This window comes from Fukomys damarensis, unplaced genomic scaffold, assembly GCF_012274545.1.
Source record: "Fukomys damarensis isolate Sample0158 unplaced genomic scaffold, DMR_v1.0_HiC HiC_scaffold_23, whole genome shotgun sequence".
NCBI lineage: Eukaryota > Metazoa > Chordata > Mammalia > Rodentia > Bathyergidae > Fukomys > Fukomys damarensis.
In genome coordinates this window covers 25738067-25753244 of record NW_022900935.1, presented here as the reverse complement: position 1 = coordinate 25753244, position 15178 = coordinate 25738067, and the positions used below count along the sequence as shown (strand labels likewise).

The 15178-nt window shown below is 41.5% G+C and overlaps 2 protein-coding genes across 8 annotated transcripts in view; one reads left to right on the top strand and one right to left on the bottom strand.

Annotated features, from left to right (window-relative positions):
* Tspan1 (tetraspanin 1) overlaps positions 1 to 10686 on the bottom strand; it is a 53191-nt gene extending 42505 nt beyond the window's left edge. For 3 of the 5 annotated variants that reach the window (XM_010610202.2, XM_033767608.1, XM_010610203.2), the window contains exons 1-2: positions 9995 to 10686; positions 5006 to 5108 (exon numbers count right to left, since the gene is read on the bottom strand). The gene's annotated coding sequence lies outside the window, so the exon portion shown is untranslated. Of the gene's footprint in view, positions 1 to 5005; positions 5109 to 9030; positions 9160 to 9994 lie in introns of all 5 variants that reach the window. The other 2 variants (XM_033767609.1, XM_033767610.1) reach the window with 2 other exon arrangements.
* Positions 9967 to 15178, top strand: part of LOC104852498 (phosphatidylinositol 3-kinase regulatory subunit gamma) — an 83295-nt gene continuing 78083 nt past the window's right edge. The window contains exons 1-3 of one of the 3 annotated variants that reach the window (XM_010610204.3): positions 9967 to 10025; positions 10694 to 10914; positions 11707 to 11816. In XM_010610204.3, coding sequence (XP_010608506.1) covers positions 10910 to 10914; positions 11707 to 11816 — 115 coding nt within the window. In that variant the 5' untranslated portion in view covers positions 9967 to 10025; positions 10694 to 10909. Of the gene's footprint in view, positions 10026 to 10693; positions 10915 to 11642; positions 11817 to 15178 lie in introns of all 3 variants that reach the window. The other 2 variants (XM_010610205.3, XM_010610206.3) reach the window with 2 other exon arrangements.

Genomic DNA, 15178 nt, shown 5'->3' with positions numbered 1-15178 from the left:
ATCTGAACTAGGGGCTGAGGATTTAGCTTAGTGGTTCCACTACATGCCTCATAAATGCAAGGTCCCAAGTTTGATCGCTGGTACAAAAAAAAAGGAAAGTAAATATCTGAACTATGCAGGTACTATGCTTGAAAAATGAAGAAGACAGAAAATCTATTGTTTTTGTTACCATGAGTCTGTCAGATGGTGAAGTATACCACTACTTTAAAAAACACTATAAAAACAATTCAGAGTTCCTTGCTCAAATGTGGAAAATCACAGGTAAGTGAGAAAGACAGTACGGGAGGTATTATACTGTCTTCTGCTTGCTCATGTGTTTTCCAGTGCTAGTTTGGTTGCTAGAGGTCTGTTTTTTAATTTTGTTTTCGTTTGTTTTTTTTGGGTTTTTTTTTTTGAGACAGGGTCTCACTATGTAGTTGAGACTGACCTGGAACTCACGATGTAGCCCAGGCTGGTTTTGAACTCACAGGATCCTTCTGCCTCAGCCTCCTGAGTGCTGGGATTACAGGCGTGCACCACCACGCCTGGCTAATTTTGTTTTTTTAAGAGATGATGTCTCACTTGTTGCCCCGGCTGGCCTCAAACTCCTGGGTTCAGGCAATCCTTCTGCCTCAGCTTTCTGAATAGCTCACACAGCAGGGTATGGCACCATGTGCACTTTGTCTATGGGCACACTGCTTTCTCTTCACTGGGTGTACTCACAGGCCACTGAGAGTTAGGCTCTGAGGCAGGTCTAGGAGGAAGGTTTTGCATTTCTCATATATTATGCTTGTGGTGACATTTCACCGCATTGCCCAAGGCAGATCATTCCTACCTGAGTAGGAATCGGAGTATGGAGTCGGAGAGAAGAGTAACCAACAGGGACCTAAGCCAAGTATACAGATATGTGTTGCCCCCAACCCCAATTAATCAAGGCTTCCCAAGGGAAAGAACCAAAGCTCTTCAAGGTAGACAGACAGCTTTAAGACCTGATTAATAGGTTATAGAGAACACTGGACATTTTTGGCTGCTTGTATCTGAACACCCTTCCCATTTTGGAGGACTCCCAAATCAGATAGGAGGCAGGAATCATAAACTCCAGCATAATGTTGAGTATAGTACCAGAAGATGTAAGAATAAAATAAAGTGATATTTTAGGATTTGAGGTTACCTATTAAGCTGAAAATCACTAGATGGGAGATATAATGTATATATACTTAAGTGAGAGAGGAAAGTCACAGTGATGGAGGAAGACAATTTACTACTGACAGCAGAATTCATCCTTGGCAGAAAAGCTGCCTCCTTGCTTTTGGCCTACTTGGTAGGTTCACGAGGAAGCCCTCCCCCAGGTACTACTCTAAGTCCCTTGAGGAATGGAGAGAGAAAACTGGACAGGTTCAAAGGATAAAGGTAGTGGTCTAGTGATTCTAGGGTTGCAAGTAACAGAATCTATATAGAGACTGCTTAATCTGTATAAGCAGCCTCCATTGGGCCTGAAAAAGAAGGGACCTTTGGGGGCTGGGGATTTAGCTCAGTGGTTCTGCCCACTGCCTTGCAAGCACAAGGACCCAGGTTTGATCCCCAGTAAAAAAAAAAAAAAAGGGACCTTTGGACAGGGTCATAGCTCAGCATGGACAGTGCCTGCCTGGCAAGTGCAAGATCCTGAGTTCCATCTCTGGTACAAGTAAAAAAAAAAAAAAAAAAAAAAAAAAAAAAGGGCCCTTTGGGACACCGCCAAGGGCGTTTTGTAAAAAAAAAAAAAAAAAAGAAGGGACCTTTGGGCACCATGCCTAGGGGGCCTTTAGTCCTAGGGTCCAAAGGGACTTATTCACCCCAACTCTTCACTTACATCGTTAGACTATGCTCAATATCACAAATCCTGGAATTCTCTACCCAAATGGCCTTTAGCTTGTTTCCAGGAACTGCATGGGCCTTCCCCAGGATCTGTTCTCGTAACAACAGATAGCACTGCGGGTACAGCATCTTCAGACCCCAAGAGTGGCCATGGTATATGGATGGAAGGAGCTTGAACACATGTAAAAGGACGCTTCTCACGGTACAGGATGAAGCCATGGGTGAGAGGTGAAAGGAGGCCTCTCCATGCCCACCATGTTCCGTATGTTCTTCCAAAATTCTAAAGATCTTTGAATTCTAAATTGGAATCTGGTCTTTGAGGTTTGCATGTAGATATATTTGGCAAGATAGGGGGATTTAATAGTTTTTATTTAATGGTTTGTTGGTTTATGCATAACTTTTACATTTTGGCATATGGTATATGGGCCTCCATTTATACTCTTGGCCTGGGCCCTGGAAATGTTAGATGTGCATCTTACCTTAGTATAGGAACAAGATCAGATGTTAGGAGGCTCTAGACTTATGTCTTAGTATAGTTCATGTTCTTATAACAAAATGCCTGAGGCTGAGCACTAAAGAAATTTCAGAAGTTGAAAAGTCCAAGTTTGAGTAGCTGTATCTGGTGAAGTTCTTATGCGGCATCGTAAGATGGGAGACGGATAGTATCCCGGGGTTTGAGCATGTGCAAATGGGCTGGGTGTGGCAGCACGGGCCTATAATCCCAGCAGTCAGGTGGCAGGGGTGGGAGGATCACTGCAAATTCAAGGGCAACCCTGGCTTTGTCTCAAAAAAGAGTGGCAAATGGCACTTATGGAAGAGCTTGTGTTCAAGAGTGAGCTGAGGAGGCCAAATAACTATATTATCATTTACTCTTGTGGTAACTAGTCTCAAGACCTAAGCCATTCCTTCAGGATGAGCAGTAATACTTTCTGAGGGTCGTGCCTCCGTGAATGATCTCCCAGCAGGCCCTACCTTTGTGCGTGTGTGTGTGTGTGTGTGTGTGTGCACACGCGCATGCATGCACACAATACTGGGGGTTGAGCCCAGAGCCCTTGCACTGAGTTATATCCCTAGCTCTTTCTTATTTTGAGTCAGGGTCTTGCCGAGTCACTAAGTTGGCCAGGCTGGGTTTGAACTTGTGATTCCCCTACCTCAGCCTCTCTGAGTGTTAGGATTATTGGCATACGTCTACCTTTTAGGTCTACCTCTTAAAGGTTCTACCACTTCTCAATAATGTCATGTTGGTGTGACCATTAATCTTAGTATGTCGATTTTATTGAATTAAGAAACTCCTATAAATATTGGTACTGTGAGGTGTTCATTATACTGAAATTGGCTTATGATACATCTGTTTAGACTACTGTTTTTGTATTTCTACCACCCACTATATTAAATGTGATCATCAATCCTGATACATCAATTTCATTGGATTAAGAAACACCTAGCAGGGTCCCGGAATTTAGCTCAGTGATGCCACTGCCTTCCCTGAAAGTGTAAAGTCCGAGTTTGATCCCTAGTATAAAAAGAAAAAAAAAAAAAAAAAAGAAAGAAAAGAAAAAGAAACACCTAGCAGACTATTTTTTTGGTGGTAGTACTCGGAAATTGAACCCAGGGGTGCTTTACCTCTGAGCTACATCCCCAGCATCTTTTTTTTGTTTTCTGAGACAGTATCTCACTATGTAGTTTAGGCTGGCCTTGAACTTGTGGCAATCTTCCTGCATTAGCTTCCTGAATGGGATTACAGGTAAGTGCCACCACACTAGGTGGGCTAGCAGATTATCATTAAAGCACACTCCTGGGTGTGTCTGAGTGGGTCGTGGAGATGTGACCTTGGGAATTATATATGGTTCCTCATCCCATTCCTCTCTGGCACTTTCCCCTGCGTTGCTTCTCAGTTGCTTTTGCTCCTCCATGTCTTTCTGCCATGATGTCTTTGCCTTAGAACCAGGTGATTATGGACAAACTGTGAGCTAAATTAAACCTTTCCTCCTTTAAATTGTGGGTGTTGGGTATTGTGTCTCAGCAACAGGAAAACTAATATAACTGAGGATCAAGATTCTAGCACCTGAACCTCTGGGGGACAACCATATTTAAACTACAGCAATTCAGGAAATTGCTTACTACTTGTAGCCATTCCAGTCTTTATACCTGTTCCTTTCAGTGCATTTTCTTCATCTTTCTTTGACTTTCAGAAGACTGGCTTCCTTTGCAACTCAGCCCTCAAGAGTGGACAGTGGACAAATTCAACTTTTAGAGACTGAGTCCATGTTACAGGTCCAAATCTCTGAAGAGACCAATTCTTGTGTTTGGTACTATTCCCAAGATTTGTGAAAGAAATTACAGATTACTTGGCTTAGGTTCCATCAATCATGGACAGGGGCAAGGTCATGTACAAACTGAGAAGCGAGACTTCATGGTGATCTGGCCAGAGGTATCAGAAGGTATCCACTATAATGGGGCAACTAATTCATGTTGCATCATCTGTCCATTCGTACTCCAGGTATTGCTCTTGGATCTAGCTGGCCTAACCAGTTATAAAAGCCCTTTCTCTGAGTGCTGAGGATTGAACCCACAGCTTTGCTTACGCTAGGCAAGTACTCTAAAATTCCTAAAATTCAGAATGATCTCACAATCTTTAATTATATCAGCACAGACTTCCTTTTTCAAAGAAGGTCACATTCAGAGCTTTCAGGGTTTAGGACTTGGACACATTTTTAGGGCAGAACCACTATTCAATACCCTAAGATGGTATTAGGAGGCAAACATTTTCCCCAAGGTCTGAGTTTGGCCAAAAAAAGAGAAAAATGGGGCGGAGGATGAAGGCAGAGAAAGGCAGGTATAGAGTTAAAATTTCAGAGATGGAACAGTTCATGGGTATGACAGGTATTATTGGGTTATTTATAGGGTCCTGGGAAAACCTAGCAGAAATACCAAGCACAAGGCCCAATATCAAGGTAAAATAGTGGGCGAAACTCCTCCATTGTCTTGGAAAAGACCTAATCCAAAGGATGGGTTTCAGCTGTGGTTGGAGACTATAGCTAGAAGTCAGTATTACAAGAACACAGTGAGGAATGTGAGGTTAAGACTCAGTAGCAAAGGAATTCAGGAAGACTGACAAATAGAGTAAGGCTATTAGAGAGGAAAGAGAGAAAGGGTAAACAAAGGATGTTACCTTGATCTTACAGCCTCAGGTAGATTTGGTCAGTTTGAAAGAACAGTAGTCGGTGAAACTGTTGTTTCTTCACTTAAGTCTCTTACTAGATGCTGGGTTCACCCTAGGACAAAAACAGTGTCTCACTGATTACTCAGCACAAGATTTAATTTGTAGGAAATCTTAGTTGATTGAGCTGAGTTTTCGTCTTGAATTGTTACCATTAACGTTTAACAAATCTACTTGAAGTGAAATGATTATATTACATATTTAGTAGATGTGATGACCAGTTACATTTCTTGTTTAAAATATGAAGAAAAGGGGCTGGGGATTTAGTGCAGTGGTGTTGCCACCTGCCTGGCAAGCGCAAGGTCCTGAGTTTGATCCCCGGTACCAAAAAGAATAAATAAATAAAGTAAAATATGAAAAAAACATATTGCTTTTGAGCATATACTCTTAGTACCTTAGGAGACTTAGTCCTAAAAATATTTTAGAATTTCATACATTGGCACTGAGAGGAGAGAAAAAGAATTCTGAATAAAATTTGGGGAAAAACAGTGATCTTCATTGAATGCCTCTTTTGCAAGAAGCATAAACTGAGCAGAACACAAGATAGTCTCCACCTTTGAATTAAAAGAAAATCACAGTTGGGCACTGTGGCACATGCTTTTAATCCCAGCATCTGGGAGGCTGAGGCAAGAGGATTACAAGATCAAGGCCAGCCTGAGCAATGAGTGACATCCTGTCTCAAACACATATATACATACAAAAAGGACTAGGGATATTGTTCAGTGCTTTCTGTATACAAGTCTCCAGTATCATAAAAAGAAAAATAAAAGTTGTTCACTGTGAAAAGAAGTTCACTGTAAAGTCAGGCATGGTGGCGCATGCCTGTAACGCCAGCACTCGGGAGGCTGAGGCAGGAGGACCACTGGGAGTTTGAGACCAGCCTGGGCTACACAGTGAGTTCCAGAGCAGTTTTGTCTCAAAAAACAAAAACAAACAAACAAACAAACAAATAAAAAAGAAGTTCACTGTGAAACAGCCTGTGTGGATTAGTTTTCAATCAAATGCTCTGAGTTAAAGGCATAAGACCAAGCACTGGTTGGCTGGTTGATTGATTAAGACAAGATCTCATTATGTAGTCATGCTAGACTTGAATTAACAGTTTAGCCCAGGCTAGCCTCAAACTCACAACGATCCTCTTGCCTCAGCCTCCTGCGGGCTGGGATTACAGATATGCACTGATATCCCTGGCTTGCTTTGGTGTTTAAGGAAGGAAGGGACAGGTTTAGATTTTTTATTTAGAGCCATCACTTTAGCTGTGTGGAATATGGACTAAAGAAAGTAAGGCAAGGGCCAGGGATTCAGCTCAGCGGTTCTGCTGCCTTCCTTGCAAGCACAAGGTCCTGAGTTTGATCCCCAGTACAAAAAAAAAAAAAAAAGTATGGCAAGGAAGCTATTGCAGTTAGATTCAAGATGAGGAGCTCTGCTGATCTGATCTCTGGGCCAGCTTTCAGAGAAACTTTTTCAGGTTTGGAGTTAATCATATGGACTGGGAAAACAGACATAAAGAGCTCTCATAGTTAAAGCAGGTGTTTACATGTTTGGGGAAACTTACTTCCTCTAGGTGGTCTCCAACATCCACATGTGGCCTAGATCATCGTTTCTGGGGTTCTCATAATGCTTTGTCAATTTATCATATGCCTGTATTATTCCTTTGTTGGCTCCTCTTAATTCTGTGCTCAATGTTAAGGATTCTGTTTTATTCATTTTTGTATCCCCAGTGTATGGAAGCATCAGTAACATTTGCCAAGTGAATGAAGGGAAGGAAGAAACTAACTATGTCATGTTGTGGAAAAGGTAATAAATCTGCAGTAACATGGGGTTCCAGTCTTGGCTGGGCTGCTAAGCGGCTGCAGGACTCTGAACAAGTCCCTTCACTACTCTGGGTCTCAATTTCCTCATCTGCAAAATAAGAATAAAAATACAACTATCCTTGGCAGGGTTATGGAGATTAAATGAGGTAACAGAGCTTACCAGGTACCTGCCCTGTTTGTGCCCTGCCCTTGTGAAACAGCCTGGACTATTGTTCCTGTCATTTGGATCTCATTTGTGTGTGCGCCCTCTCTCCTGGTAAAAGCCAAGATGAAATCTATTGCCTTGTTTGAGGGAAAATTTTGTAGCAGTGACACACACACTGTCCAGGTGGTCCCTGTGTTGCTGGAAGGGCAGACATCAAAAGAAGGAAGCATGTTAGGCTAGAGAGATCTGCTTTTGTGATTTCAAAATCTGAAGACTCAAAGGGAGAAGAGTTAGGCATAGCAGATCTATGTCATGTGCTGATGGGTCTAAGGAAGCCCTCAAATATTGCCTTCTAAGCCCAGGGATTTATTAGCATCTGGAGGAATGCTGGAGCCCACTTGTTCATGTAATATGATGATTTCTAGGTGCCTTGGGCTGATATGATCAACTGTATCATAAATATTCAAGTATTAAGAAAGTTGAGGAGAGGTAAGAAATGCAAATGCCAAATAAAAGGAATGCTGTTAATAGAAAAATAGAAAATTGTGATTTTAGGTATTGCTACTCTCTCAAGAGATGACTATCAAATTCCCAGGTGAAATCTCCTTCAAGATCACTACCATTGCTCTTTTTGTACTATAATGGCAAACTTTTTTTTTTTTTTAATCAAAACTTGTTATATCTCTGATTTACAAGGTATGTGGCTAGGAAGGCCCTGAAATTTGCAACTGATAATTTTTAGTGTTTTCTGGGAGAGTCATTTATTAAGTGAGTTTATTTAGCTGCATGTACTGGGCCTCATCAAGACAAGTAGTCAAGGAAAGACGAAGAGAAAGAAAAAAGTGAAAGGAGATTGACACCAGTGGAATTCCTCCCTAAAGGCTAAAGTCAGTCCTGGAGTCAAAGCAAGTAACCTCAGAGGGAAAAAAATTATGTTTCTATTTTGCAAGGCTTTTAAAAAAATATTGCATGCTCAGATGGCATCTTTAATCACAAAGAACTTTTGGCTGAGTTCCAGGCTGATTCTGCTAGCACAGAGAATTCTGAGATCATACCCTATATTCAGAGCACAGAAGGAATATTTTACCTATCTTTCAAATAAAGAGGAGTAAATGGAATATATCTGAAGTTTCATAATAAAACCATACCAAGTTGAAAAATGAAGGACATCCTGTCTGTCTGGAGTTACAGAAAGGTGCTATTCTAAATACTTAAGTGGCTTTTTTTTTTCTTAGAGTGTTTCATAAAAAACTAGCTTGTATAAATATGAAGACAACCTCCTCCTTCACAGATTATAAACCAAGGCAGAAAGAGTTTTTGATTTACCTAAGATTACTAGAAAAAAAAAAAAAAAGAGAGGATGGGGTGAAAGGAAAAAATAAAAAGCAACTCCCAAAGTAGCAGGTTGTGGCCTAGGAGTTTGAGCTCTTAGAGCTGAATTTAATCCACACACAAGCCAAATATAATTCTTTAGCATGGAAATGGTCCAGGAAACATTTCCTACCTTTGCCAAAGAGCCCAAGGCAGTTTGATGACAAGCAATCAGAACTTGACTTCTACTTCTCAACTGAAAGAAAGGCCAGCATTATCTAACAAGCGCTCCCCACCATGGCAGTGCTGATAAGAAAGTCTGAAAGAAGTGTACTTTGCTCATCATGGCTGCTTCCAATAGTGTTATTCTTTGGAGATCTCCTGTTCAAATATCTATTTAAGTCAGAGAGATGGGTAATATAATTTTAGGTAGTGAGGATGAATCACAGATTTACTCTATGAGCTCATCTTGAGGATCTGATTATATACTATGCTACTTCATTCGATCTGTTAAAGCCTTAGGTGTGAATTAAGGCCTGGTCATTGTTCTTTGTACTAGAAATTGGAACCCCATCTGTACTTGATGAAAATGGTTCAGTCAAAAGCTGCCGTGGAAATCTGAAAACCATTCTTTTCTACACTCTGTCTCTTCACCCTCATTTTGTATGGGAATGCATAGGAACACCTGTGAACAAAAATAAACCACTTACCCTTGACTGACTGTTCTGCTTTTTGAATTATCAAATGTGAATACTTCTGGCTCCCATATACGGTGAAGTAGAGACTGTTGAGAAGCCAGCCTCAAATTAGAGTTAATCTTTCAGCAAGCATCATTCCACCTGAAGGAATGGTTCAGCAGATTAAAATTAATGAGCCCTTTCCCAGTTGTTCCAGCTTCTGATTTGCCTTTGGATTCCGGAAATGTAAGAAAGCATTTTCAGATATGTCATGAAGAATCCCTTTTTTATTTTTCCAGCTTGACCCTGTCCATTCATTTTTACTAGCTTTTTACCCCTTTACTCTCTACTCAGTTCATACACATTTTAGCTGTCTTCTCTCGGAAACTGTCTCAACTGAGGCACCTTTAAGAAGGCAGAACCACCTTGTGAGGTAGGATGAAACGTGGCAACTCTATATAGCAGAGCCTGCTTGGGGTAGGAGGTTTTTCGAGGGCTTAAATCAGGGTGTCAACTCAAACACAATGGGCTTTGTTACTCCTGTGTAAAGAGGAAATGGAGCAGTTTTTGGCCTCCTCAGACTATATTGTAGGGCAGGATGGCAATTCCAGACACAAATCTACTTTTAGCTATTCAGTGTTCCCCAGCAAGTTAATTAGCTCTTTCTGAAATGCAAGATTTTTGGAATTTTCACACTGACGCTCATCCCACAGCTTTAAGTTTGAGGGAGGGTCTGGGTGTGTAAGACAGATAGGTCTGTCAGGAAAACAGAATAGAGTCGTTTTGCCAAGATATTCCAACACCCGTGATTTATCTCAGAAATAACACACGCACTGTAATTCCAAGATTTTCCTTTTTCTTTCTGGTTTGAACACTCCAGCCTGACGGCCTGCTGAGAAACCTCACCATTTTAGGTGTGGGGAGTTACCACGGGGTTCAAAAGTCCTTGGGTGGGAAGCGCAGAGGAGCTATGAATGCCTCCCTGAGATATGCCTACCTGCTCTTGAGAGAAGCTGAGAGCGGCTCAGGTAACGGCCGGGACGGTGGCAGGGCCCTTTAACACAACCTTTCACTGAGCGGGAATAGTCTTCAAAGAGGGTTTGGCGACCTCTGCTTTATTTGACAATTTGTCACACGGGATGGAGAGGGCAGCCCTAGCATGGTGAAGAGGTCTGTAAGGAGGGACTCTGCCTGGAGACCTTCTAGGGACCAGGCGAGCGTGCGCTCCACCAAGTAGCAGCAAGCGCCCCTCCCCCTCCGCTCCCCTCCCCCGCGGCCAGTCTCTAGGCAGAGGTGTGTCTCGCCAGTCTGTCTTCCCCAGCCTCACTTGTCCGGCCGAACCGAGCCTCGGCAGGAGCCCCGCCTGTCTCTGGGCAGCTTGAATACCCGATCACTTGCCCAGCCTGTCAGTAACCGTCGTTTGCGCTTTCTTTCTTTTCTTTTCTTTTTTTTTTTTTCCTCTTTTTTTTCCCCCCCCTCTGCCTTTGTCCCGCTTAGTAACTGGGCTTTGACCAATCGCCGCTTCACCGGCCGGCGCCGGGTATCTCCTGATTGGCTCGCTTGGGGCGCGCAGGGGTCTCCCGCTCCTCTGCCAGAGCAAGACAGACAAAAGACGCAGGCTCCAGGCTCCGGCAACCGGGATCAGCCAATCACCAGCCGCTTTACCTCGCCCCCTCCCTTTCTCCCTCCCTCCCAGTTTGGCTCGCGTGCTCTCGGCACTGACTCCTGGCGGGCGGCCAGCGCCCGGGCTATACCATTCCAACTGAGGCTGGGGGCGAGGTCGGACCACTGATTCAGGAACTGAGCTCTAGAGAGAGGCGGGGATGGTTGAAACCCGGAGTAGAAGACAGCTTCTTGAACACTTTCTCAAGGAGCAGACCCTCCCTGCACATCGAAGCGGGACAGCGTGAAAATGCGGTAGGGTTTCTGGCTATTTCCCCCTGCCCGACGCGGTTGGGCTACGCCTGGGGGGGGTGCAGAGAGGGCGGGGGAGAGCGTTCCCCCGGCGCAGTTAAAATGAAACTCTAGTGGCTGGAGTCAGGGCAGAGCGTGGGGAAATCTAGCGCAGGCTGTGGTGCTCACCCCCGGGCGGGAGCGCCAAGCCGAGCCGAACTGACTGGACTTTCCGACGGGCGCAAACCCTGAACCTGCGGCAGCTTCGGTTCCGAGCCGACGGAAACGGAGCCTGAGTCCCGGCCCCTTCGGGAATAGCTTTGCGGACCAGTGGGACCCCGAAACTTGAGCGCAATCCCAACCCCCTTTTTATACCTTCCTTTGTCACGTCCCTAGCTTTCTCCCAACGCGTTTCCCCCCCCTTCATTCTCCTACTGAAGGACACAAAAGTGGCTTCCGCTGAAAGATTTGGAGGCGGCGGAGCTTTTTTCTTCTCCTTGGAGAGAGTGTGTAGAAAGGATTTTGGGAAGCCTCTTTTTAACATTACTGTCCTCCGGCTCCCAAGCGAGTCTAACCTTCTGAAGAGAAAAACCTACAGCTTGAAAGTTCGGATGGCGTTTTGCTGGGTGCTGTAGGAGGAGAGAGGAGAGGACCCTGTTCCCGTTCTGGTCTTGATAGCTGGATTTGAACCGGCCGTTAGAAACGGCCTGAAGTACATTTCCGCGTGGAACTTTTACACATATATTTTTCAGATTTTAAAATATTAGAAAAATATATATGCTTTCTATATATTTCCTGACGACCTGCCCCTGACAGCGCGATGTACAATACGGTGTGGAGTATGGACCGCGATGACGCAGACTGGAGGGAGGTGATGATGCCTTATTCGACAGAACTGATATTTTATATTGAAATGGATCCTCCAGGTACTTGGGAGAAAAAAATCTTGTGATGGGATCTGATTTGTGTTTAACAAGATCTTGCTGATATTTTCTGGGCAGAAGTGTTCTTCGTGGGTGCCCTGGGTTTGGGATGAGGGGGAGATTTACAGTTAAGAGCTGCAGTAAAGCTGCTTCTGGTTTACATGATTAAAGTTTGCAGTTAGGACCCCGATCCCATTGTCCTGTGAAGGTGGGGGTGGGCGCTAGAGTGAGGGTGGGTGGAAAGACCCGGTTTTGCCTTTGCTTGTAGTTCTGGTTTTTGTTGGCTCTCCAACCCCTGCCCCCATTAAAGACTCCTACCTGCGACGATGTTCTGTATACCACTCTTCAAGTCAGTCTTTCCTTTTGGGGGAATTCTTTAAAGCTTATCTTTTCATATATTTGTCTCATTTGGTTCTTTGTATTTTACTTTGGTTAACTTCGGAAACTGAGTTGCTTATGTGGATTATTCATTTTAAGATTACCATTTTCTTTTATAGAAATCAAATGCCGCTTAGTGATTTTCAGGGATTGGACATTCTTAGTTGTAGCCGTAGGTTTTTATCTTTTTAGAATTCAGTCACTCAGAGATTTACGTGCAATATTTTATTATTAATTTATGGAGATTTAACTTAATTTATGGGATAGAGTTTAATATAACTTTAACTCTGAGTTAGAAAAAGAGCCAAGTCTTCTTTCTTGTCACTATCAATATGTACATATATGTGATAGTTCCCGTATACATGTGAAATATACATATACTGTATTTTTATTTTAGAGCTAACAGTCTACAGACATTTTGTGTATCTGGTAGTGAAAGGGAAAGAATGGAAAATGAAAAAGCTTTTTTTTTAAGTCCCCCTTATTTTATGGTTATTAGCTGTCAGATTTTTCAAACCTTGTTTGCAATGTTACAGTGTTTTATATAATGATTTTGAATAAGCAGAAGGCCTTTGTGACTTTTTGTTGACAATGATTTCATTAAGTCTTTAAAATAATTTTTAAAATGTGCTATAACCAAACCTACAGAATAAATTGTGTCATTAGAACCTCATTATAAGACTGTATTTTTGGAAATGTTTGAGAGGATTGAGCACATGCAAGTGTAATGAAGTATAATTGTCCTATAGAAGATATATAGAAATTACTTCTTGTGTCCTTGAAAACAGTGAATTACCCTTTTTTAAAATTAGTGACAGTATTAAATGCTGTTCTACTAAAAACTAATACTAATGTTGAAAAACCTTTTTTTACTCTTATTGATCACTCAAATTTTGTATTTTTCTTCATTTTGGTTTATTCATTTCCTTTTATAGTTGTGGCTGCAGTCCAGCTGCAGCTTTTCTGTTTTGCAAAGTTTGTAAGATTTGCCACCCATCTATTGTGTGTTTCCCCCTTTGTTTCACTCTAATGGTGAACCATCGCTTCTGCATTTGTCATTCATGTGCTTAGAAATTTAGTGTATCCCTGAAACGTCTCTCATAAAAGCTAAGGTTAACAAATTTGTGTAATTGTAAGATTTATATATTTAAACTGTCTTAGAATCACAGTGTCATACAGTGTCTTGCTTTTTAGACATACAAAGGGATTTGTTGGGTGGGGAGGTAAGGAGAGGGAAAATGAAGAAGGGGCTAGTGGTTGAGAAATAATTAGCCTAGTAGAAAAATACTGAGTTGAGTTGTCCAAAAATAATTTTAAGACAAGTTGACTGTCATGTAAAGATGTGTTAGATGTGGGGATGTTACAGGATAGTGTAGAAAATCCCGATCCAAACTTTATTTTCTGTGGAAACAAACTTTTGAGTTTAAAATGTTTTTCCTTGAATGAAATTGTTCATAATGAGATTCTATTCAGAATGCAGAAAGTATGTGTATGTTGTTCTTTATTATCCATTTTGTGTCCTTAATATAGATGTGATTAGTTATTTCTAACAGCTTTTAAAGAAGGAACCACATGAATATGCTGAGACATTGTTTATTCAATGAATTTTTAATGGGAATAACATGAATACTAACCTTGTTTTATATGATGAATTACATTTTGAACACTAAATACTAAGTAAATCATCAAGTGAAGTTGTTGAAACTATGTTTTGTATCTGTTGTTTTCTAACTCTGACACCACATCAGCTTTATTTTTTCTGTTTGTATTGGTATGGTACCACACTGTTTTCCCATTTCTACTCTGTCCAGTTTACAATACAGTAGGTCCTTGACTTAATGAACATTCCAGTTGCAAACTTTCATAGGTATGCTGCATAAGATTGTTGGTTTATGAACGAATCTGACTTACAAACAATTCTGCTGGAATGGAACTTGTTTGTAAGTCAAGCAATATTAAAGTACCATCTGATGATTTATCTTCCAATGATAAATCTTCCAATGGTTTTAAAAACCTTTCAGTGGCTTCCTTTTGCCTGCTTAAAAAAAGCAAAAAAGTCCCTGGATTGATTATCTTGTCATATAAGTCCTTCATTTTTATTTCTAACCTAAATTTCCACTTGGTTCTTTTCCCAGAGTCCTCAGTAATATCTGTAGAAACTATTTCATATTTGCTGTGTCTTATATACTTTGTCTTCTTTCTAGGATGCTTTCATTGGGATGCCCAGTGTTTACTTGTTGAAATCATGTGTGTTAGAACCTGGGTCAGATACTGTCTTTGCCAGTATAAACGTTCCCCCATCTCTTGTATTAGAAGTTATCCTTCTGTCCCTTTTCTTCCCACTTCTAGCACTTCTCAGATGGAATTTTTTCCATTATGTTTATTTTTTGTTTTGTTTGTTTGTTTGGTACCGGGGATTGGACCCGGGACCTTGCGCTTGCAAAGCAGGCAGTCAAACCACTGAGCTAAATCCCCAGCCCTCCATTATGTTTAAGGTAGCGTCTAAATTTTATTTCTGTATACTTCTCCCTATAGAATTGTCTTTCCACCTGGTTAGAAGCTTCTTAGCTTGTACAGGATCTTGCAAGTAGTAGACAATCAATATATGTTGAATTAATAAGTAGGAACACTGTTTCTTTCTAGCCTTTAGGTGTTTTTCTACTTAAGGTCTTTGGACATCTCATTCTTGGCTATTACAATAGCCTAGAGTTAAGTAAGTAACTTTTTTTTTTTTTTTAAACAGGGTCTCAATGTGTAACACAGGCTAACCTCAAATTCATGGTGATCCTCTAGCCTCTGTCTCCTAAGTGCTGGGTGCAAGACTTATAGGACTGTGCCACCAAACTTGGCTGTTACGTAACTTTCAAATAGATATCTATTTACTTAGGGTCCCTTAATTGTAACAGTAGTGATATTTTAAATGTATTTTTCACCTTAATTATATACTGAACCATAAATGTAAAATTCCTTTTTTTTTTTTTTTTTTT